Here is a 22,802-nt window from a genome sequence, read left to right as displayed (position 1 = left end):
GCCATTCACAAGAACAAGGGTACCATGGTAGCCTAGCGATTAGTGAGGCACTATTACAACTTGGAAGGTTGGAGACTGGAGTTTAATTCCGTTGCTACCTGTATGGAATTTGTTCATTCTCCCCGTGTCTGTGTTGAGTTTTCTCCAACAGTCCAAAGATGAACCGTTTGGTAAGTTAATTGGTCACTGTAAATTGTCTAGTGATTAGGCTAGGATTAGATCGGGGGATTGCTCAGCAGCAAGGCTTAAAGAGCCAGAAGGGCCTATGTCATGCTGTATCTCTAAATAGAAACTAAAATAAATAAAATAAAACCCAATGGGGGTATTGATATCTTAATTTACTAAATAGAAAGAACATATTGTAAAGAAATTTACTGAGTGCTAGAACACAAAAACAGGCTGTTTGACTCATTATTTCTATCCTGAAAATCATATATATATATATACCATTTACCAACTATTTACCCTGTATAAATAGTTTATTTTATTAGTTTATTGGTAATTTATGTGCTAATTTGAGTCAAGAAACACACTAGTGTATGTAATAATGAAGGAGAATTTGAAACATGCAGAAAACATCCTCAATTTAAATGCCCCATCATCTATTCCATTAAATGATTTGCAAATTTCCTTCTATTAGTCATCATCATCATCATCATCAGTATGTGTCGTGTCATATGACGTGGGCGATCATGGTCTGTGACCATGATTGTTCTCTACAAATTCAGCAGAAGCCTTCTTCTGGGCATCATCTTACATTAATATCAAATATAATTAGACTGATGGCGAAAGTCTCTTTGCTTTGACAGTTTGTAAAGATTTAGAGGAATATGGGTCAAACAGAAGCAAATGGGACTAGCTTGTTTGGGTAACTGGATTGAAGTGGACAAATCAGGCCAAAGGGCTTGCTATTGTGCTGTATAACTCTTTGCCTTGATATGTGAAATGACAGTGGGTAGCCTTAGCCTGGGTCCCAATGGACTTGGATCTGAACACAAAACTACTGTGAGAGCTCAAATTAAACAGACACAACACACTGGGGTCCTGAGAAAGGGTCTCCTTCTGAAATATTTACTGTTCATTCCCCTCCATAAATGCTGCCTGACCTGTTGAGTTCCTCCAGCATTTTGTGTGTGTTGCTCCAGATTTCCAGCCTCTCCCAGAGAGTTGTGGAGGTGTGGAATGCACTGCCTCGGAAGATGGTGGAGGCCAATTCTCTGGATGCTTTCAAGAAGGAGCTAGATAGATATCTGATGGATAGGGGAATCAAGGGATATGGGGACAAGGCAGGGACTGGGTATTGATAGTGAATGATCAGCCATGATCTCAGAATGGCGGTGCAGACTCGAGGGGCCGAATGGTCTACTTCTGCACCTATTGTCTATTGTCCATTGTAGAATCTCTTGTGCCTCGAATTAAACAGATTGCTGCAAACAAAAACACTATTGATTGAATCCCATACATGATTAATAGAATTTTATTTCAATTTACTATCACATATTAATTTAATATTTAAAGAAACAGTACTTGTCAAGAATTTATAATTGATTCTGATCAATGTATGATCCATAGAAAGAAAAATCAATGCCAAAATGAAAATTTGTAACATGTCAGTTCTTGGGAGTGGAAATGAAACTCTCAAAACATAAAACTAAAAGTTAATGCCTCGTTTTTTCCCTCTGTAACAAATCAAAAACCTACATAATATATAACAGACTCGTACCTCAAAGCTTCCTGGTTATCTTGTTTGCAATCCAGTTTCTAATGCTTTTATTACCTAATCCCACAGTTAAATAAGTGACCTCTGGGTACATATTCTCAAAAGCTGTTCTCTAAGAAACTATACAGTCACATTGGGATCATGATTTGCAGCTACAGATTTACTCTGTCCTTTTTATGTTAGATAAGTTAAGTTATTTGACCATTCACGGACAAATTCTCATGACTGCACTTTCCAAGACACACTTCGACGTTGGACTGGTTTATATATTTTCTTCTTCACGCAGGAACTGAAACACCGAGGAGAAATCTTTCTGTGTGTAGCCTCGTGCACACATCATCCTGTAAATCTGGTGGGACAACGATCCCAGTGGTGCAGGGGTTTTAGTGTTTGTGGCAGAGTTTTGAGCTAATCCAAGATCCTAAACAGAAGAAAACAAAAGTTAAACGTGATTTGTTAACTGATTTTAGAACCTTATTGTACTGTTCAGATCTTAATTCGCTAGACAAGTAAAAGTTCGTTCAAGCATTATGTGAGATAAATTTTGAGGCAAAATATATTTTAAACTACCGAACCAAGCTACTAAAAGTAAAATCAGACTGATTTTCCATTTGCCTGATATAAAGTGCACAACCTTACACTTAATGTCCTATAAGGAAAGGTTGAATAAGTGAGGGCTTTTCCCTCTGCAGCAAAGAAGGATGTGAGGTGACTTGATATAAGTACAGAAGATAATAATATAGATTGAATGGATAACCAGAGATATTTTTCCCAGGGCAGAAATAGTTAATACAAAGGGGAATAACTTTTAAGCCTTGATCAGAGGGAAGTATAAGGGGGCTGTCAGAAGTAGGTATTTGAACACAGATAGTGGTACAATAAATTTGAGTACTGTTGGAGGGGCTTAGGGTTAGGGTTCTTACCTGGGGGAAGCAACAGCGGCTGTGCCTCTGGCACAGTCTGGCCCTGTGGCTCAGAAGGGTAGGGAACTGAAGAGGATGGCAGCAGTAATAGGGCAGTTTATAGTTAGGGGGACAGATAGGTAATTCTGTGGACACAAGAAAGAAACACGGACAGTAATTTGCCTCCCAGGTGCCAGGATCCACGATGTTGCTGAATGCGTCCACCCTCCTGAAAAGGGAGGGTGAGCAGCCAGAAGTCAAGGTACCTATTAGTACCAACAACCTAGTTAAAAAAAGGGAGGAGGTCCTGAAAACAGAATACAGAGAGTTAGGAAGGAAGATGAGAAGCGAGGGTAATAATCTCAGGATTGCTGCCTGTCCCACGTTACATTGAGAATACGAATAGAATAAGGTAGCATATAAATGCATGGCAGCTGTGACCTGTCCAAAAGGGAAGGGTTGCACTTGAATCCGATGGACACTAATATTCCTGTGCGCATGTTTACTACTGCTGTCACGAGTGGTTCAAACTAATTTGGCAGGGGGGTGGGAACCAGTATGATAGAGCTAAGAATGAGCCAACAGGATTACAAGTAGATGATGGATGTAACATGAATGTATGGAAGGACAAGCCAAAGAATGGGTACAAATGCAGAGCAAAGAGTTAAATTGTAGCACAGAAGCAAAATTCAAAAGGGTGAAGAATGCAGGACTGATGGTGCTGTATTTAAATGCATGTTGCATTTGGAATAAGGTTGGTATCTGATTGCAAGAGAGGGAATTTGTTGAATACCTACGAGATGGCTTTTTAGAGCAGTTTGTGCTTGAGTCTACTCAGGGAAATGCTTTCTTAGATTGAGTGCAGTGTACTAACCCAGATTTTATTAAGGAGCTTAATGTAAAGGAACCTTTAGGAGTCAGTGATCATAATATGATTGAATTCATACTGCAATTTGAGAGGGAGAAGCATAAGTCACACACATCAGTATCACAATGAAAGAAAGGGAATTACAAAGGCATGAGAGAGGTTTGCCCAGGTGGATTGGAGAAAGATACTGGTGGGAATGCAGCAGAGCAGAGATGGCTGAAGTTTCTGTGAATATTTCACAAGGCGCAGGATAGATATGTCCCACAAAAGAAGTTGTTCTCAAATGGCAGGGCTAGATAACTGTGGCTGACAAGGAAAGTCAAGGATTGCATAAAAGCCAGGGAAAGGGCATATAAGGTAGCAAAAGTGAATGGGAAGCTTTTAAAATCCAACAAAAGGCAACTAAAAAGTTATAAGAAGGGAAAAGATGAAATTTGAGGGAAAACTAGCCAATAATATAAAGCAGTATATGCAAAGTTTTTTTCAATTATATAAAGAGCAAAAAGGAAGTGAAAGTTGATATTGGACCACTGGAAAATGATGCTGGAGAAAGAGTAATGGGGAACAAAAAAATGACAGATGAACTTAATGGGTACTTAGCATTATTCTTCACTGTGGAAGTCACTAGCAGTGCGCCAGAGGTCCATGAGTGTCAGGGAGCAGCAGTGAGTGTCATTGCTTTAACAAAGGTAAAAGTGTTAGGGAAACTCAAAGGCGTTAAGGTGGATAAATCACATGGACCATTTGGATGGCATCCCAGAGTCCTGAAAGTGGTTGCTGAAGAGATCACAAATGCATTGGTCATGATCTTCAAGAATCACTTGATTTTGGCATGGTTCTGGAGGACTGGAAGATTGCAAATGTCACTCCACTCTTTAAGAAGGGAGGAAGGCAAAAGGAAGGAAATTATAGGCCAGTTAACTTAACCTCAGTAGTTGAGATGGCATTGGAGTCTATTATTAAGGAAAAGGTTTCAGGGTACTTGGAGACTAATGATAAAACTAGTCAAAGTCAACATGGTTTCTGTAAAGGGAAATGTTGCCTGACAAACCTGTTAAGAGTTCTTCGAGGAGGTAACAAGCGGTGTAGACAAAGGAGAGGCAGTGGATGTCATTTACTTGGATTTTCAGAAGGCTTTTGACAAGGTGCCACACATGAGGCTGCTCAATAAGATAAAATCCTATGGCATTACAGAAAAGATACTGGTGTGGACAAAGGAATGGCTGACAGGCAGGAGGCAGCCAGTGGGAATAAGGGGGGCCTTTTCTGGTTGGCTGCCAGTGACTAGTGGTGTTCCTCAGGGGTCAGTATTGGGACCACTAGTTTTTGTATTGTTTGTTAATGATTTAGATAGTGGAATTGAAGGCTTTGTGGCAAAGTTTGCAGATGATATGAAGATAGGTGGAGGGAGGGGTAGGTAGTGCTGAGGAAGCAATGCAATTATAGCAGGATTTAGACAAATTGGAAAAAATGAGTAAAAAAGTGGCAGGTGGAATACAGTTTTGGGAAATGTATGATAAAGCATTTTAGTAAAAGGAACAATAGCGCGACTGTTATCTAAATGGGGAGGAGGTTAATTTACTCGATGGGCTGAATGGCCTAATTCTGCTCCTTGTCTTATGGCATTAAGGTCACAGCCCTGTGATTGGCGAGTCTTGGGCTTGACTGGCGAGTCGTCTGGGTTGGCTTGTCTGGAGGACAGCAGCATGATGTCCGCAAGTCTGGGAGTCCAGGACCAAGGGCTGGAGTTCAGAGGCCCGGGACAGCCTGTACCATGGTTAGAGGTTTGTCCATCTGTGTGAGTAGGTGGGTGGGTGGGGAAGGGGCTTGTTTTGCTGTTGCTGTTCTGTTTTGTTGTTTCTGTTACTGCTGTTGTTTTGGCTAAACATTGTAGGCATGCTACAGTGGTGCCATGTGGTGCCAAAATGCTATGTGTGGTGACACCCAAGGGCTGTCCCCAGCACATCCTCAGGTTGTACAGATTGTTAACATAAATGCTACATTTCACTGTATGTTGAGATGTACATGTGATCGATAGATAAATAAATAGATCGGAATTCTCTTCCGTGCCTCAGTAAACAAGTTGATAATGTGATGGAGCACAATCTCCACCTTGAGAACATACAAGCATTGACTGCGTATTGTGACTCAATTACTTAGCTTGACTTAGATTCTGGAGTGGAGGTGCTGTGGGAAGAAGGGTTTACTATTTCCTTTGAACTGCCTAACAAATGCCCTCTTCCAACATCCCCTCACTACACAACATCGCAAGTGTTAATAAAGAGAAGACCCAGAAAACCACGGAGGGTTCGGAGGGTCCAAGCTTTCCTAGTACATTAAACACTGGGAGTTACATACACGTGAACAAGCAATTAGGCAGGAAAATGGTGTGCCGTTTACTGCAAGAGAGTTTGAATACAAGTACAAGGGCATCTACTCCTGATTATATTGAGCTCTGTTGTTTTCATTTTATCTTTATTTAGCGATTCATCATGGAGTTGGCCTTTCCAGCCCTTCGACACACCCTGCCCCAGCAACCCCCAACAAACCCAATTAACCCTAATGTAATCACGGGACAATTTACAATGACCAATTAGCCTACCCGGTAGGTCTTTGTACTCTGGGAGGAAACAGGAACTCCCGGAGGAAACCCACGTGGTCATGTGGAGAGCATACAATCTCCTTACAGGAGATTGCAAATTTACTACACAATATTCTAGATGTGAACTCCACAGCACAATCTAGTCTCCCTAACTATGAAAGGATATACTGTACCTGGAGTGGATCAATGGCTCACCAGAGTGTCCAACGGCAAGGTAGGTTTTCCAAATGAAGAAGCTAAGCAGACTGGTCCAATACTCTCCTGAGTTTAAATCCACATTGTGTTCATTTCTGGTTGCCACATTATAGGAAGCCCACAGAGGAGATCTACTGTGATGCTGCCTAGATTGGAAAGCATGTCTTATGAGATTAGGTTGAGAGAGCTGGTGCTTTTCTCTCTGGAGGGAAGGAGGATGAGCGGTGACTTGTTAGAGGTATACAAGATGATGAGGTGACGTGATAGAGATGTACAAGATGATAAGAGGCATAGATAGAGTAGAGAGCCAGAGACTTTTTTCCAGGATGGAAATGACTAATACAAGGCGGTATACCTTTAAGGCGTTTGGAGGAAAAAATAGGAGAAATGTTAGAGGGAGGTCCAATATTTTTTACACAGAGAGTGGTGGGTGCATGAAATGCACTTGCCAGGAGCTGTAGTAGAGGCAGACACACTAGGGACATTTTAAGAGACTCCAAGATAGACACATGGATGAAAAAAATGGAGGACTACGTGGGAGGAAATGTTAGAGTTGGCACAAGATTGTTGGCCAAAGGGCCCATGCTGTGCTGTAGGTTCTATATTCTATGTTGTATAATCCAAGAATTAAATTATAAGATAAATGCAGTCGATATGTCCTCTGGCTATGTGTGTTGAACCCAGGGCCATTTTCTTCAAGGACAGCCAATCAAGACAGAGATAAGGAGAAAGATACCAGAATGTTGTACTACAGGTAAATAGCGTAGTGGTTAGCGTAACACTTTATAGTACAGGTGACTCGGATTAAATTCCTGCCACTGCCTGTATGGAGTTTGTACTTTCTCCCCGTAACCGCATAAGGTTCCTCCACGTACTCTCATTTCCTCCCACAGCCCAAAGACGTTGGTAGATTCATTGGTCATTGTAAATTGTCCCATGATTAGGTTCAGATTACATCGGTAGACTGCTGGGCAGCGGGTTCGAAGGGCCGATTCTGCACTGTATCTCAATTTTAAATGGTCGTGAAGAAGGCATAGGAGACGCTTAAATTCATTGGCCAGAGCATAGGGTATAGAATCCAGGAAGTCTTTATGCAACTTCACAAAATACTGGTTTGGCCAAAACCCAAATACTATGTGCTGTTCTGGTCACTGCACTATAGCAAGCATGTGTTTTCACTGGAGAGGGTGCAGAAGACATTAACTGCTTGGGATGAATTATTTTTAATTAGAGAGACTGAGCTTGTAGGTTGAAGAAGGAACTGACTGAACTATACAAATTTATGAGGGATAAGATCTGTAGTAATAGCAAAGGCATCCAAGAGCAGAGAGGACCGTTTTAAACTGAGGAGTCACCTAGAAAGTAGCAAAATAAAGGAGTACTATCCAAGGACTTGTAGATTTATTCACAAACTATCTCTGCTACCTACCAGCCATTGTATTAGACATCAAATGATGGCAACTAGTACAATCAGTTTCTTGAAGTAACAAAAATAGTTTTTCAGAAGCTAGTAGTCAATGGCATCTATAAATAAATGCGTTTGGAGGGATGCAAGTTATATAATCTCATTACGGTTAGCAATTATCATAATGCTGTAACAGCACCTGTGACTCAGGTTCAATTCCCGCTGCTGCCTGTAAGGTGTTTGTACATTCTCCTTGTGACTGCATGGGTTTCCTCCTTGTGCTCAGGTTTTCTCCCGCATTCAAAAGAAGTATGGGTCAGTAGGTTAATTGGGTACATGGGTGCAATGGGGCGGTGTCGACTCGTTGGGCCAAAAGGGTCTGCTACTCTAATTACAGAACATTACTCTAAAGGTGCTGTATCTCTACAGAAATAAATAAATTTGTCTTAATAGTAATACAGGACATGGTCAATCAGATGGATAAAGAATAAGACATAAGAGCAGAATTAGGCCATTTGTCCCATCACATCCGTTCTGCCATTTCATCACAGCTGATTTATTATCCCTCTCAACCCCATTCTCCTGCTAAGAAAACCTGAGTCTTGTCTACAGAGTTTCCACCCTCTCTCAGCAGACTGTATCGTATGTGGCATTTGAAGACCTGAAAGTGGCAGGAAAGTGGACCTGACTCCTTTGTTTAAGAAAAATACACACAAGCATACCTTTGCCATTAAGGCTGTTGCAAATCCACCTTGATAATCATTAGCAGAAGGCACACTGTCCATCACTCCCGGTACAGGGTTGTAGGTATCACTTGACCAGCATCGACCTGAACTCATGTTCAGAATTTTCGCCAGAAGCTTCGGGTCAAGCCCTAGCCTGTCAAAAGTTGCAGATGAGTAGTTTAAGGTCAAAGTTCAAGCAGAGTTGACCAGTTATCTGCCGTTTGACCCCATAAAGTCATTCATCTCATTCTAGTTAGTGTCTTCCAAAATGATACTGCATTTATACTGCCAAATGATACTGGATTTATGACATGACATTAAAGTGATTCTAACTCAGCCCAGCATACACAAATTGAACCAAGCTATTAAATGCATGGTCAATAAACTTTAAAGAGACAGTGCTCACTATAGCTTGCACAGGCTGCATATAAATAGTTCAAAAGAATATGCACAAAGCATTCTATTTTCATTTGACTAGTGACTCCTTCATAAAATGTAGAATCCTACATCTAATGTCAATAAATATTTCTTTTAGAATTTCTATATATGGCACACACAAACTCAGCACATCTACAAGAAAGCAGCATCCACCATTCAGACCACGCTCTCTTCTCGCTGCTACCATCAGGAAGGAGGTACCAGAGTCTTAAATACCATAGCACCAGGTTCAGGAACAGTTATTACTCTTCAACCATTATGCTCCTGAACCAGATTGGATAACTTTACTCATTTCAAAAATGAACTGATTCTACAACCCATGGACTCTCAGGGACCCTCCAACTCATGTTCTCAATATTACTTATATATTTATTATTATTATTATTTGATTTTTCTTCTGTTTGGAAGGTTTGTCTTCTTTTGCACATTGGCTGTTGGTCTTTGTATGTAGTTTTTCATTTGTTCTATTTATTTCTTTGATCTACTGTGAATGTCTGCAAGACAATGAATCTCAGGATTGTATATGGTGATATACATGTACATTAATAATAAACTTACTTTGAACTAATTCCCATATACATCTTTCCCTCCAATCTCAATCAAAGTGTGTGATTCACATTCCATAATGATTAGGCACACTGCCCATCAAGCCTGGTAGAGGGTTGTAGGTATCAACCCTGTATCAATTTATCAATTGAGAAATTGCATTTATCAATCACCTTGGTAGTGCAGTGATTACTATAATGGTATTATAGCCACCCAGGTTCAGTTTCCGTCACTGTCTATAAGGAGTTTGTGTGTTCTCCCTGTGAACTGTCGGGCTCTGTCTCAGGTGCTTCAGTTTCTTCCCAAATTCCAATGACATACAGGTGAGTATGTTGTGGGCGTGTTACATTGGCACCAGAAGCACGGCAACATTTGCGAGCTAAGTGAAGACCTTGTCTTGCATACTGCTCCTACAGATCAAATCTCTACACAGTGTGTTGAGCTAGAACAAGGTAAAACAATAACCAAATGCAGAATAAAGAGTGAGCAGCTAACGCAATGCTATTACAGCGCCAGTGACCCAGGTACAATTCTGCCACTGTCTGTAAGAAGTTTGCACGTTCTCCCTGTGACCAAGTGGGTGGCCTCCGGGTGCTCCAGTTTCCTCCCACAGTCCAAAGATGTATGGGTTGGTAGGTTAATGGGTCACATGGGTGTAACTGAGTAGCACAGTCTCGTTGGGCCTGAATAGATTGTTATCATGCTGTTATTGTTGTCATCATCATCATGTTTTGTATGACATGGATGACCATGGTCTTTCCATGACTATGATTGTTCTTGGCAAATTTTTCTACAGAAGTGGTTCACCAGTGCTTTCTGGGCAGTGTCTTTACAAGATGGGTGACCCCAGCCATTATCAATACTCTTCTGTAATTGTCTGGCATCAGTAGTCTGTTGTTTACAGCTTATTCACATGGATGCCATCAGAGACAACATCCTCCCTGCAGGCTTCATTTGTCTCTATCCCAATCCTAATGAATGGCCTTTGATCTGAAATGGTAGTTCAGTTTCTCTTCTCACAGATGCAATATGACCTGCTGAGTATTTCCAGCATATTGTTTTAATTTCTCACTTCCAGCATCTGCAATTATTTTTTATTCTTCAGTGTAACTATTAATAATTATTGTTGCCATTTGCGTGATTTGTTTTCTTACGTGGTGGGGTCGATGATTTTCATTGAACAGGTTCCAGGTCTTCATTGTTTTGTGACTGTCTGTGGGGAAGATGAATCCCTTGAATAATGATATTGGTGCATGGCAAAAAAAAAGGCTGTGGAAACCTTCATATCCACTATGTACAAACACCTAAAAAGACACATTACATTTTGCCTTGTGCTTCTCCATATCCCCAGCCAAGACCATTGACTAATAATTTTCATTACAAATCTCAACATAAATATATTAACATTTCACATCTCTGATTCTATTTTTATAGATGATGATACTACATAAGCTATGGATAGCACAGCTGAGGGAAGAACAAATTAGCTTTATTTGTCATATGAACGTGGAAACATACAGTGAAACGAGTTATATGAAATCAGCAAGGATTGGGCGGGAAAAAGCCCACAAGTGTCATCACACTTCAGGCAGTGATATAGCACACCCGCAACTTACTAGCTCTAGTCTGTGTCTCTTTGGAATGTGGGAGTAAATCGGGAATATACAAACTCTTTATAGACAGTGGCGGGAATTGAACCCCAATCAGTGATCAATGGCATTATAAAGCAATTGAGCTAATTGCTTTGCTACTGTGCCGACTCAGTAAGGAAACCTCCAATTTGTGCACAAAGGATTACCCAATGGCAAACCTGAGAATAGAGATCCCATTATATTTCAGCTATAAGTGCAGTTAGTTAGTAGTGACTACTATTATAGAACCATAAAACATTACAGCACAGTACAGGCCCTTCAGCCCTCCATGTTGTGCCGACCCATCTCATCCTTAAAAAATGTACTAAACCCACACTACCCTATAACCCTCTATTTTTCTTTCATCCAAGTGCCTGTCCAAGAGGCTCTTAAATATCCCTAATGTTTTAGCCTCCACCACCATCCCTGGCAAGTCATTCCAGGCACTCACAACCTTCTGTGTAAAAAAACTTACCCCTGATGTCTCCCCTAAACTCCCCTCCCTTAATTTTGTACATATGCCCTCTGGTGTTTGCAACTGGTGCCCTGGGAAACAGGTACTGACTATCCACCATATCTATGCCTCTCATAATCTTGTAGACCTCTATCAAGTCCCCTCTCATTCTTTTACACTCCAAAGAGAAAAGTCCCAGATTTGCTAACCTTGCTTCATATGACTTGTTCTCCACACCAGGCAACATCCTGGTAAATCTCCTCTGCACCCTCTCCATAGCTTCCACATCCTTCCTATAATAAGGTGACCAGAACTGAACACAATACTCTGGAAGTGCGGTCTCACCAGAGATTTGTAGAGTTGCAACATCACCTCTCTACTCTTGAACTCAATCCCCCTGTTAATGAAGCCTAGCATCCCATAGGCCTTCTTAACTACCCTATCAACCTGCGCAGCCACCTTGAGAGATGTATGGATTTGAACTCCAAGGTCCCTTTGTTCTTCCACATTCTTAAGTAATTGACCATTGATCCTGTACTCAGTCTTCTGGTTTGTCCTTCCAAAATGCATCACCTCACACTTATCCGGATTGAACTCCATCTGCCACTTTTCTGCCCAACTCTGCAGCCTGTCTATATCCTCTTGTAACCTTTGACAACCTGCAGCTCCATCCACAACTCCTCCAATCTTTGTGTCATTCGCAAACTTACTCACCCATCCTTCTGCCCCTACATCCAGGTCACTTATAAAAATCACAAAGAGCAGGGGTCCCAGAACAGATCCCTGCGGCACTGCACTAGTCACCGACCTCCAGGCAGAATACTTTCCTTCCACAACTACCCTCTGCTTTCTTCCTTTAAGCCAATTTTTAATCCAAACAGCCAAGGTTCCACTTATCCTATGCCTCATGACTTTCTGGATGAGTCTCTCATGACGGACCTTGTGAAATGCCTTGCTAAAGTCCATGTAGACTACATCCACTGCCCTACCCTCATCAATTTCTTTTGTTACATCTTCAAAAAACCAGATCAGGCTCATGAGGCACGATCTTCCCTTCACAAAGCCATGTTGACTATCCATGAGTAGACTGTACTTCTCCAAATGCTCATAGATCCTATCCTTAAGAATCCTTTCCAGTAGCTTGCAGACCACTGAAGTAAGACTCACCGGTCTATAGGTTTCTCCTTATTACCTTTTTCAAACAAGGGAACTACATTTGCCATTCTCCAGTCCTCCGGCACTTCCCCTGTAGCCAAAGAGGATTCAAAGATCATAGCTAATGCTCCAGCGATTTCTTTTCTCAATTCCCACAGCAACCTGAGGTGTATCATATCTGGCCCTGGGGATATCCTCGGGGATTATTGTAAAGAAAATATTGTAGTTTTGTAAGTTGTGTGCAAAACATCACCATATTTCACTAACATCATCTTGAACCCTCATACTTTTAAATCCTTGGATCCTTGAATTGCTTAAAAAGTCATCGGTCCTATAACTTGCAATTTATTGCATCTAACTTGAGGATCTACAGCTCAAAGACTTCCTAAGTGTCCTATTAACAATGCAGCCATGGGTAAAACACGCAGATCATTGGTGCTTTTGAGCACAAATGATAAGAATATGACAATGATCGCTTAGCGGTTAGTGTGATGTTATCACAGATTGGCGTGTCAGAGATTGGAGTTGAATCCCGGCGTCCTCTGCAAGGAGTCTATATGTCCTCCCCGGGGAAGGTGTAGATATTCCCCGTGTCCTCTGGTTTCCTCCCACAGTTCAAAGATGTACTGGGTAGGTTAATTTGATCATTGTAAATTGTCCCATGATTAGGTTACGGTTTTATTGGGGTTTTGGGGGCTTCTGAGTAGTGCAACTCGAAGGACTGGAAGGGCCTAATCTCAGCTGTATCTCAAAAGAAATACATAGCTTGGCAGTACAAAAAAAGCAGTATTTACTTCTTTCTTGTAGAGTCATAGAATTATAGGATACTACCACACAGAAACAAGCCCTTCTGCCTGACTATTAAGTTGATGAGTCTCTGCACCGAGGCCGTAGCCCTCCAAACTCTTCCCATGCAGGTACCTACCAAATTTTCTCTTAAATATTGAAATCATACCATATCCACCACTTCTGCTGGCAGCTCGTTCCACACTCTCACCACACAGAGTGAAGAAATCCCACTCATGTTCCCATTAATCATTTCACATTTCACCTTTAATCCATGACCTCTAATTCTTGTCTAACCCAACCTCAGTAGAAAAAGCCTGCTTGCAGTTACCCTATCCATATCCCTCTTAGTTCCGTATATTCTTCTATGCTCTAGGAAATGAAGTCTTAACCTATTCAACCTTTCCCTATAACTTAAGTCCTGGCAACGTCCAGTTACTTGAGGACCTGAATATAGGGAAAGGTTGATTATCCTCTGACCCGAACCACCCATTTGACAGATGTTAGCATATGCCTAACAGAGCTACACAGAAATCACAGAAGAATGAATCATTAACGAACAAATCAGAGGAGAGGCAAAGACAGGTAGTTAAAAATCTAAGCAGCATAAAACCTCTACAGAACTGTCTATTTGTTTTACCAGAATACATAAAGACAAAACATCATCCAAATTACTGAGTATTGATCATGCAGACTTGACAGCTGTTGAAAATTAAAGATGTAACACTTTTTTCAAGCTTTTCTTTACATTTTGAAAGTCTCTATTGGCTTGTGATCAATAATGACCTCTCTTGTACTCACAAAACCTAACTCATGTAATCAGAGACACCGGACTTGAATTCATTTGTAACAGTTCAATAGTATATTCCTTTGCAAAAATCACTTGTACAGTGATTAGCCTTGTCAAAATTTCAATCAGCTAAGACATGTATGTTGTACAATGTGGTTTTTATTGGGGGTCTGTTTGCTTCTACCAAAAGGACTCTAGAATCTTAACTTGAATGCTCCTTCTCTATTGTGAATTAGCTTGTGCCAGTGTTTCCCACTAGGTTCCTTTGAGGTATGTCACCAAAGATTCAAGCAAATTTCTACAGATGTTACAGTACTGTGGAGTGTATTCTAACTGGTCGCATCATCATCTGGTATGGAGGAGCCATGGCACAGGATCAGGGAAGACCTGCAGAGTGTTGTAAACTCCCCTCCATCGTGGACATTTTCAATAGATAATGCCTCAAAAAGGCGGCATCCATCATGAGGGCCCCCTTTCGTTCAGGGCATGCTCTCCTCTTAGTACTACTGTCACAGAGATGATACAGGAGCCTGAAGACACACACTCAACATTTTAGGAAAAGCTTCTTCAGCTCTGCCATCAGTTTTCTGTATGGGTAATGAACCATCTATGAACAGTGCAATATTTTTGCACTAATTTAATTTTTAAAATATATATTTCTTACTGTAATTTATAGTCTTTTTATGTATTGCACTGTACTGCTGCCACAAAACAATGAATTTCATGACATATGTCAGTGATAATAAACTGGATTCTGTTTGGAAAAGGTGGTACGCCTTTTCCATTGTATCAGAGGACAACATTAAATAACAAAGACAGGTTGGTAATGCATTTTGATTTTACAATTGTCAAGTGTAAAGCCCAATCTCTCCTAAGTTAAAAGAAAAAGTTGACAATTTGAAGCTCGGTCTCCATACAGTCTGTATCATTTCAGAGCATCTGTCCTGGGTCCAGCAAGCCTCTACTTACTTAGAAGTTTGCAAAGATTCTCCATATTATCTAAAACTTTGACAAACTTCTATAGATGTGTGGTGGAGACTGAATATCTTGCTGCTTGGTACAGAAACACCAATGCCCTTGTATGGAAAAGCCTACACGAAGTAGTGGATACAGTCCACCCAACTACTGAGTACAACTACAAGGAGCGCTTTCACAGTAAAGCATCATCCATCATCAAGGATCTCCACCACCCAGGCTATGCTCGCTTCTTGCTACTGCCATCAGGAAGAAGATACTGGAGGCTCAGGACCCACACCACCAGGGTCAGGAACAGTTATTACCTCTCATCTATCAAGTTCTTGAACCAGAGGGGGTAATTTCACTCAATTTTACCTTGCCCCATCACTGAACTGGACTCACTTTCAGAGACATGTCATCTCATGCTCTCAATATTTATTGCTTATTATTTATTATTATTTCCTTTTTTATATTTGCAATTTATTGATTTATTTTGCACATTGGTTGTTGTCTGTCTAGTTGGGAAGAAAATGAATCTCAGGGCTGTATATGGTGATATATGTGTACTTTGATAATAAATTTATTTCAATCTTTAATGCAGCTTGATTACTGACTTCCATGCCACACCAGAACCATCAGACATAAAAAAACACTCCCCAAACAGTAAGGCTGATCAACACCTCCACCCACTAAATCCTCTGTTAGGGAGTATTCTGAAGTTACGTGAATATAGCAGATATTAATCAATTCATATTTTAAATGTAAATAAGATCAGGAAGTTTGCAATTAGACTGCTATTTTTTTTGTAAACTGCAAGCAGTAAATTAAATTAAAAGACAAAGAGATTTTATATGCAAATGCCAAACATGAAGAGAATGGAGTTGTGTTAATTGGCTTGCATAAAACCAAGCAACATGGCCAAGTTACGTGCACCATCGTGACTTGAGTGCAAGCTGGCAGACCACACGGATGCTGTCACTTAACACATCAAACATGGCCACAAGGAGTAGGCAATCAATAGTTTTCTTGTACTTGCCATATTTGTGCACTCAGAGATAGCCCTGACAAGATTAATTTTGTGTGTCTGGCTCTCCGTCGTGAAAAGGTTTTAGAATACTTCTGTTAATTAATTTATCCCAAAGGTGCTCAGATATTCAGAGTTGGCTGATCAATTACAACATGCTTCCACTATGTATCTCAAAGTAACTGTCTGTCAACCAAAGTATTGAAGTAAGCAATGTCATTCCATTGAAATTATATTAAATCACCTCCTGTTACCTCTTGACCTTAAGGGTATAAAAATGTGATGTACCCCTGGGTTTGCAAGCCTCTATTGAGAGTGTCTCCAGAATGAAGCCTGTTTGTTAAGCTGAATAAAGACTTGTATACCACCAGCTTCTGTGTTTCTCCAGTGACTAAGATCAGTCACAACTGCTCCCGTGCCCCCACCACCTCGACTTTATAATTTCCTTGTCAGTGTCACCTTCTGTACAGACACTCCTGTACCTAATGTCATTTTATGTACATATAATCAATCTTATATATATCTTATGATTTTATATTTATTGTGTTTTTATTATTATTGTGTTCTTTATAGTATGTTTTTTAATATGCTGCATTGGATCTGAAGTAACAATGATCTCATTCTCCATAACACTTGTGCACTGGAAAGGTCATCAAACAATCTTGAATCTTTGGCTCAGGAGGCAAAAATTGTTCTGAAGATTGGTTCCATTGTAATAAGAATCTTCTTGAAGGTTAGGTCCAGCAGTGCAGTGAGAACTACTGTAAAAAGTGCTGTCTGGCAATATTCTGCATCGAGTCTGGGCGTGTCGTGGATGGTACAATTCACTTTGAAAATCAGAACAAAGTACAAAAAGACCAAGTACACTACAGACAATACTTCATTCAACAATGCTTTATTTAGCCTTGGCTTCCATGAAATTCCATAAGATTATGAGATAAGAGCAGACTTAGCCCATTTGGCTCATTGAGTCAGCTCCACTATTCTTTCATGGCTGATTTACAATCATTCTCAACACCCCTGCCTTCTCCCTATAACCTTTGACGCCTTTATTAATTAAGTACCCATCAACCTCTGTTTTAAATATACCCAAATCATGATCACCGCTGTGTGAAACACACTTCAGAGAAGGCCTGTACCATTCTGTTTTACTTGTTCCAAGTTCAAAATTCAACTACAAAGTTCAAAGTACATTCATTATCAAAGTAGGTGTATGTTATCATATACTAACCTGAGATTAATTTTCTTGCATGCATTTACAGGAAAAAAACAGCAATAAAATATAATTTTATGAAAAACTGTATATATACAGACAAAGACTGACAAACAACCAATGTGCAAACAAAGACAAACTGTGCAAATAAAAAATAAACCTAAGAGCACGAGTTGTAAACATAGAACAATGTAGAACAGTACAGGCCCTTCAGCCCACAATGTTATACCGACCCTTTAATTTACTTCAAGATCCATCTAACCCTTCCCTTCTACATAGTCTTCCATTTTTCCACCATCTATGTGCCTATCTAAGAGTTTCTTAAATGCTCCTAATGGATCTGCCTCTACTGCCACTCATGCAGGGCATTCCACGCACCCACGGCTCTCTATGTAAAAACCTCAGCTCGGATATCCCCACTATATTTTCCTTCAAAAGAGTCTTTGAAAGTGAGTCCGTAGGCTGCAGAATCAACTTAGAGTTGAGGTGAGTGAAGTTATCCATGCTGGTCCAGGAGTTTAATGGTTGCAGGGTAAAAACTGTTCTTGTAAAATAGGTATGGGAGCAAGGCTCCTGTCCTCCCGTCCAGAGGCAACAAAGAATGGTGGTAGTAGCTCATATGTTTGTTACTGCTTTGCTTGGTCTCAAAAACTAATCAATGAAAATAATCTATTGTCAAACTGAAATGCATTTTAATTATATTTAATGAAATATGGGTGCAATAAAATATGGGCTGTGGCATTATACATACATGGCACAGCTCTGCAATTGTTGTTTTTGATCCAGCAGACCAGTTTAGCATCCAAGTGTGTCATGTGCTAAGTGATGGAAGTATAAATATTAAAATGATTTACATCATTACAGTCATAGTTATAGAAAAGTGAAGCTCAGAAACAGGCCTTTCAGCCCATCTAGTCTGTGCCAAACCATTTAAACTGCCTACTCCCATTGACCTGCAGCCCTACCATTCATTCATTTACCTATACAACTTCTCTTAAATGTTGAAATCGAGCTCCCATGCATCACTTGCACTAGCAGCTCATTCCACACTCTCACAACCTTCTGAGTGAAGAAATCTCCCTTAACGTTCCCCTTAAACTTTTCAACCTTTCACCCTTAACCCATGACCTCTAGTTGTAGTCCTACCAAACCTCAATGGAAAAAGCCTGCTTGCATTTACCCTATCTTTATCCCTCATAATTTTGTATGCCTCTATCAAATCTCCCCTCAGTCTTCAACGTTTCAAGGAAGAAAGTCTTAACTTGTGCAATCTTTCCTTTTAACTCGGGTCCCCCAGTCACAGCAACATTGTGTGGTGCATGAAAAGATGTGGTGATATGAAAATGGATAAAAGACATGAGGTAAAAATTAAGCTTCAATGCAAGAATCTTTGTTGTCTAATAACCTACACATGCTTAAAATTGGGCTAGGTCCACAAAGAATAACTAATTATGTTTAAATTCAGCTGGGTGTCAGAGCCTTTGCAGGTTAATCCAGTGAGAATCAGTACCATCCACGGCAGCAAATTGTGAGAAAAGCATTATAATTTAAACTGAATTGTCATGGCTTTTTTAAGAACTCATATCATTAACATGCTCCATGATAAAGTACTTACATTTCTTTATGCCTTGGTAATTAAGTTATTTTGCAGAAATACCAAAAATATCTTAAAACACAATAACACATTTCTCAGTGCTAGGGTGATAATCCGATTTTGGTTCTGTTAGATTACGTGCAAACCATGATAATTAAAAAAAAACTCATCTACTGTTTACTTCAATAGTTTAAAGTTAAGGGAAAAATAACCTACTTCAATACTAACTGGGCTTATAACATCAATCGATCTAAGTATATTCTTAAATGAAATAGTATCTTTCAAGTAATAGGACCAAAGGGAAGAAAATACAAAAAAAATTTGTGTGTGTGTGTATGTATATATATATATATATATAGATATATACACATACACACACACACACACGTATACATATACACATATACATACTGTATGCATATATATCATTATATTTTTGGATCAATTTTTGAAAAGTCAGTTAGTTTTAAGAAAAATTTCTCCATATCCAATAACTAAACATATTCTAGACACAAACAAATTTTACATTGCAAAAACACATTATTGTTCAAATGATACCTACCAAGCTCCACCTGCAGAATTCAAGAGATGCCAAGGAGGATGGAGCAGAGTTAATAACTACAGTAACAAGAAAAATCATAATTTGATTTATGTATCCTTATTAAATACAAGAAATGAAAACTAACCATTACATTCATGAATGAAATCTCCCGAGATAGCTCACTATTTAATCTGCAACTTTCAAACACTGCCATTTAGTGTAGATATAAATCTCTTTGGGGGAAATGGTTATTCTTTAATTCAAAAATATTTTTTCAAGTGTATCATTATAATAGCACGTTAGAACTTTTGTTATGTTATTCTTCTTAGAACTATCCCACAAGTGCACACATAACTGACAGCTTAAATTGGACATGTTATTAAAATCAGCTGCCGAATTCTTTGCCTTCCACAGGGCCCATGTTTGTAATGGCCTAAAACAGTCTACAACATAATTGTCATTCAGATTGTGCAGCTCCCAGCAAGTCATGCTTCAGTGGAGGGGACTGAGTTTCCATTTGAAATCAACAAATTAATCCTGGACAGGTATCCAAAAGGCCAAGTTTAATAGGAAGCAGCTAGTGGGCCCTCAACCATGATAAAATGTTATTGCAGTTTCCCTGTAAATTGGGGGAACATGTGATATTTTCTACATAGGAGTATTGTTGCTGTTCGAGTGATCTACTGCTCAAGCTATCAAAATGCTTGACAGACGCTGTCAATCCTCATAATAGCGTGTCACTGGGCATACTAGTACACACTTACAAACACTCCAGCGTCCTTTAGTGCAGAGAATCACAAACCCATTTATTAAATAAAACAGGTCTTCACCTTAATGTGTACTCCCATTAACAATGTATGCGGTACAATTTTTTTATTGTAAATTTGCCAAGTGAAGAAGTTTTGTATATCAAATGATTACATAGGTAGCTTCCTTTTTGTGGCACTGCAATATTTTCTTGTAAATTTATACTCACTGATTTTCTCTAGCCATTTAAAAACCTATAAATCTGTAGGTGATAACCAAAGCTTCTATTAAATAATAATTCTGCAAACCTGCAAAAAGCACCACTTACACAGAGGAGAACAAGTTTCAATGATTCAATTGTAATATTAACATATTTCCGACTGCATAACTCTTACTAACTGCATATTGGAATCTTAACTTCAATTGTAACAAAAAAAACAATTTCACTAAGTAAGCTGAATTCTTAGAGAGCTAATTTTCAGATGTGTGCTCCATTTAGTTGTAATTGGAATTCCTCTACATGATTGAATCAGGTCTCCACAGCAGCATTGAACAGTCTAATTAATGTCACAAATGATTTCCTTTGTGATTGTGACCTTGGTGCACCATTCCTCCTTGCCCTCTCTATAGCCTCTGAAATAGTCAACCATACCTTACTCCTTCAACACTGCTGCACTGTCATCCATCTATGTGAGACATCCAATGCTTTGTTAAAATTTATATCCATCAAATTATATTCAATGATTCAGCTGCAAAACCTTCTCAAGTATGCACCATTAGCTGTCCCCTTAAGATTTATCCTCTCTTCCTTTCTCTGCTTCTTTGAAACACCCAAGAGATTCTGCAGATGCAGGAAATCCTGAGCAACACATACAAACTGCTGGAGGAACTCAGCATGTCAGGCAGCATCTATGGAAATGAATAAACAGTCGATGCTTCGGGCTGAGCCTCTTCATCAGGGTCCTGATAAAGGGTCTTGGCCTAAAATGCCAAATGTTTATTTATTTCCATAGATGCTGCCTGACCTGCTGAGTTCCTCCAGCATTTTGTGTGCATTGCTACTTCTTTGATGTTGCTCTGGGTGACATCATCAATGACTGGAATTAACCTTTAGCTGCATACTGGTGACAGCAATATCTCCCCATCTCACATTTAGTGCTCCCTGTCTTTAGTGACCAAATGCCCATTCAAATTTCATCCCTTGTTGACTCTCTTTTTCCTCCAATAAACATTAGAAAAATGGAACCCACCATTTGCTAGAAACTCCAGATCTTTGCCCTTTTATAGAATACAGCTAAAACCCAATCGTTTGCAACCTCAACAATGTATTTTCCACTCTGGTCCCTTCCTCCGTCTTACAAAGTCTACTTATCCACCATCCAGGTCATGCGCTTTTCCCTTTACTACCATCAGGCAGGAGGACTTAGGCTCCACACCACCAGGTTCAGGAACAATTACTACTCTACAACCATCCGGCTCCTGAACCACCATGGATAGCTTTACTCATCCCAACTCTGAACTGAATCTACGAATTATAAGTTCATTTTCAAGGGCTCTACTTTGTTGTTTGTCATTCTTACTTTGTGTCTGGTTTTCTTGTAGATTCTGTTGCATTTTTTTCTGTAAATGCCTACAAGAAAATAAATCTCAAGGCAATATATGGTAACATACACTCACTTTGATAATACATTTGATATTACATTTGATAATACATTTGATAATACATTTAATACATTAACTTTCCGGCTGATTTTCAAGAAAGAGGTTTTGAGCGAAGTACCTGAGGAGCTGAAGGTGTAGTTGTCAACAATGAGGGAGAAAATGAAATTGGAGAAACAAAAGGCTTCAGTGGGGTTGTAGGCCATGTGAAGTAACCTAAAATGATGGCACGACCAGGAAGTGATTTAGACATAAATATGAGGGTGGATTGAACTCGGTGGAAAGTTAAAAAGATGGTAATGAGTTTTAAATCAGCTCCTTAAGAGTTTAAGGATGAAAGGCTAGAGCATTAAGCACATCTGCATGAAACATTGTCACAGGAAGCTGGCATCCATCATCGGGGACCCCATCACCCAGGACATGTTCTCTTCTCGCTGCTGTCATCAGGAAGAAGGCACAAGAGCCTCAGGATCCACACTACCGGGTTCAGGAACAGTTATCAGGCTCAGTTATCAAGAGCCATCAGGGCTCTTGAACCAAAGGAGATAACTTCACTCCCCCCATTACTGGAATGTTCCCACAACCTATGGACTCACTTTCATGGACTCTTCATCTCATGTTCTCAATACTTACTGTTGATTTATTTATTATTATTACTTCTTTAGTTTCATATTTGCAGAGTTTGCTGTCACACTGATTGGATACCCAGTATATGGTGGCATATATGTACTTTGATAATAAATTTACTTTGAACTTTGGACATGAGTGTTGAATATGGAGATAACAAGGCAGGATTGAGAGCTTTGATGTCAGATGGAATGAAACTGAGTCAGGGCAATGAATTTTAGAC

The 22,802-nt window shown here is 39.8% G+C and overlaps 1 protein-coding gene across 2 annotated transcripts in view; it reads right to left on the bottom strand.

Moving 5' to 3' along the window:
- Positions 1-1,461: 1,461 nt before the first annotated feature.
- Positions 1,462-22,802, bottom strand: part of hibadhb (3-hydroxyisobutyrate dehydrogenase b) — a 135,648-nt gene continuing 114,307 nt past the window's right edge. Inside the window, exons 7-9 of one of the 2 annotated variants that reach the window (XR_009506953.1) lie at positions 8,415-8,571; positions 6,266-6,433; positions 2,009-2,141 (exon numbers count right to left, since the gene is read on the bottom strand). Coding sequence is in view for 1 of the 2 variants with exons in the window: in XM_059945058.1 (XP_059801041.1) it covers positions 1,983-2,141; positions 8,415-8,571 (316 nt within the window). In the remaining variant the exon portion in view is untranslated. Of the gene's footprint in view, positions 2,142-6,265; positions 6,434-8,414; positions 8,572-22,802 lie in introns of both variants that reach the window. The other variant, XM_059945058.1, reaches the window with a different exon arrangement.

This window comes from Hypanus sabinus, chromosome 20 (genome assembly GCF_030144855.1).
Source record: "Hypanus sabinus isolate sHypSab1 chromosome 20, sHypSab1.hap1, whole genome shotgun sequence".
In the NCBI taxonomy this organism is placed as follows: domain Eukaryota; kingdom Metazoa; phylum Chordata; class Chondrichthyes; order Myliobatiformes; family Dasyatidae; genus Hypanus; species Hypanus sabinus.
This window is presented reverse-complemented; position numbering and strand designations above follow the sequence as displayed.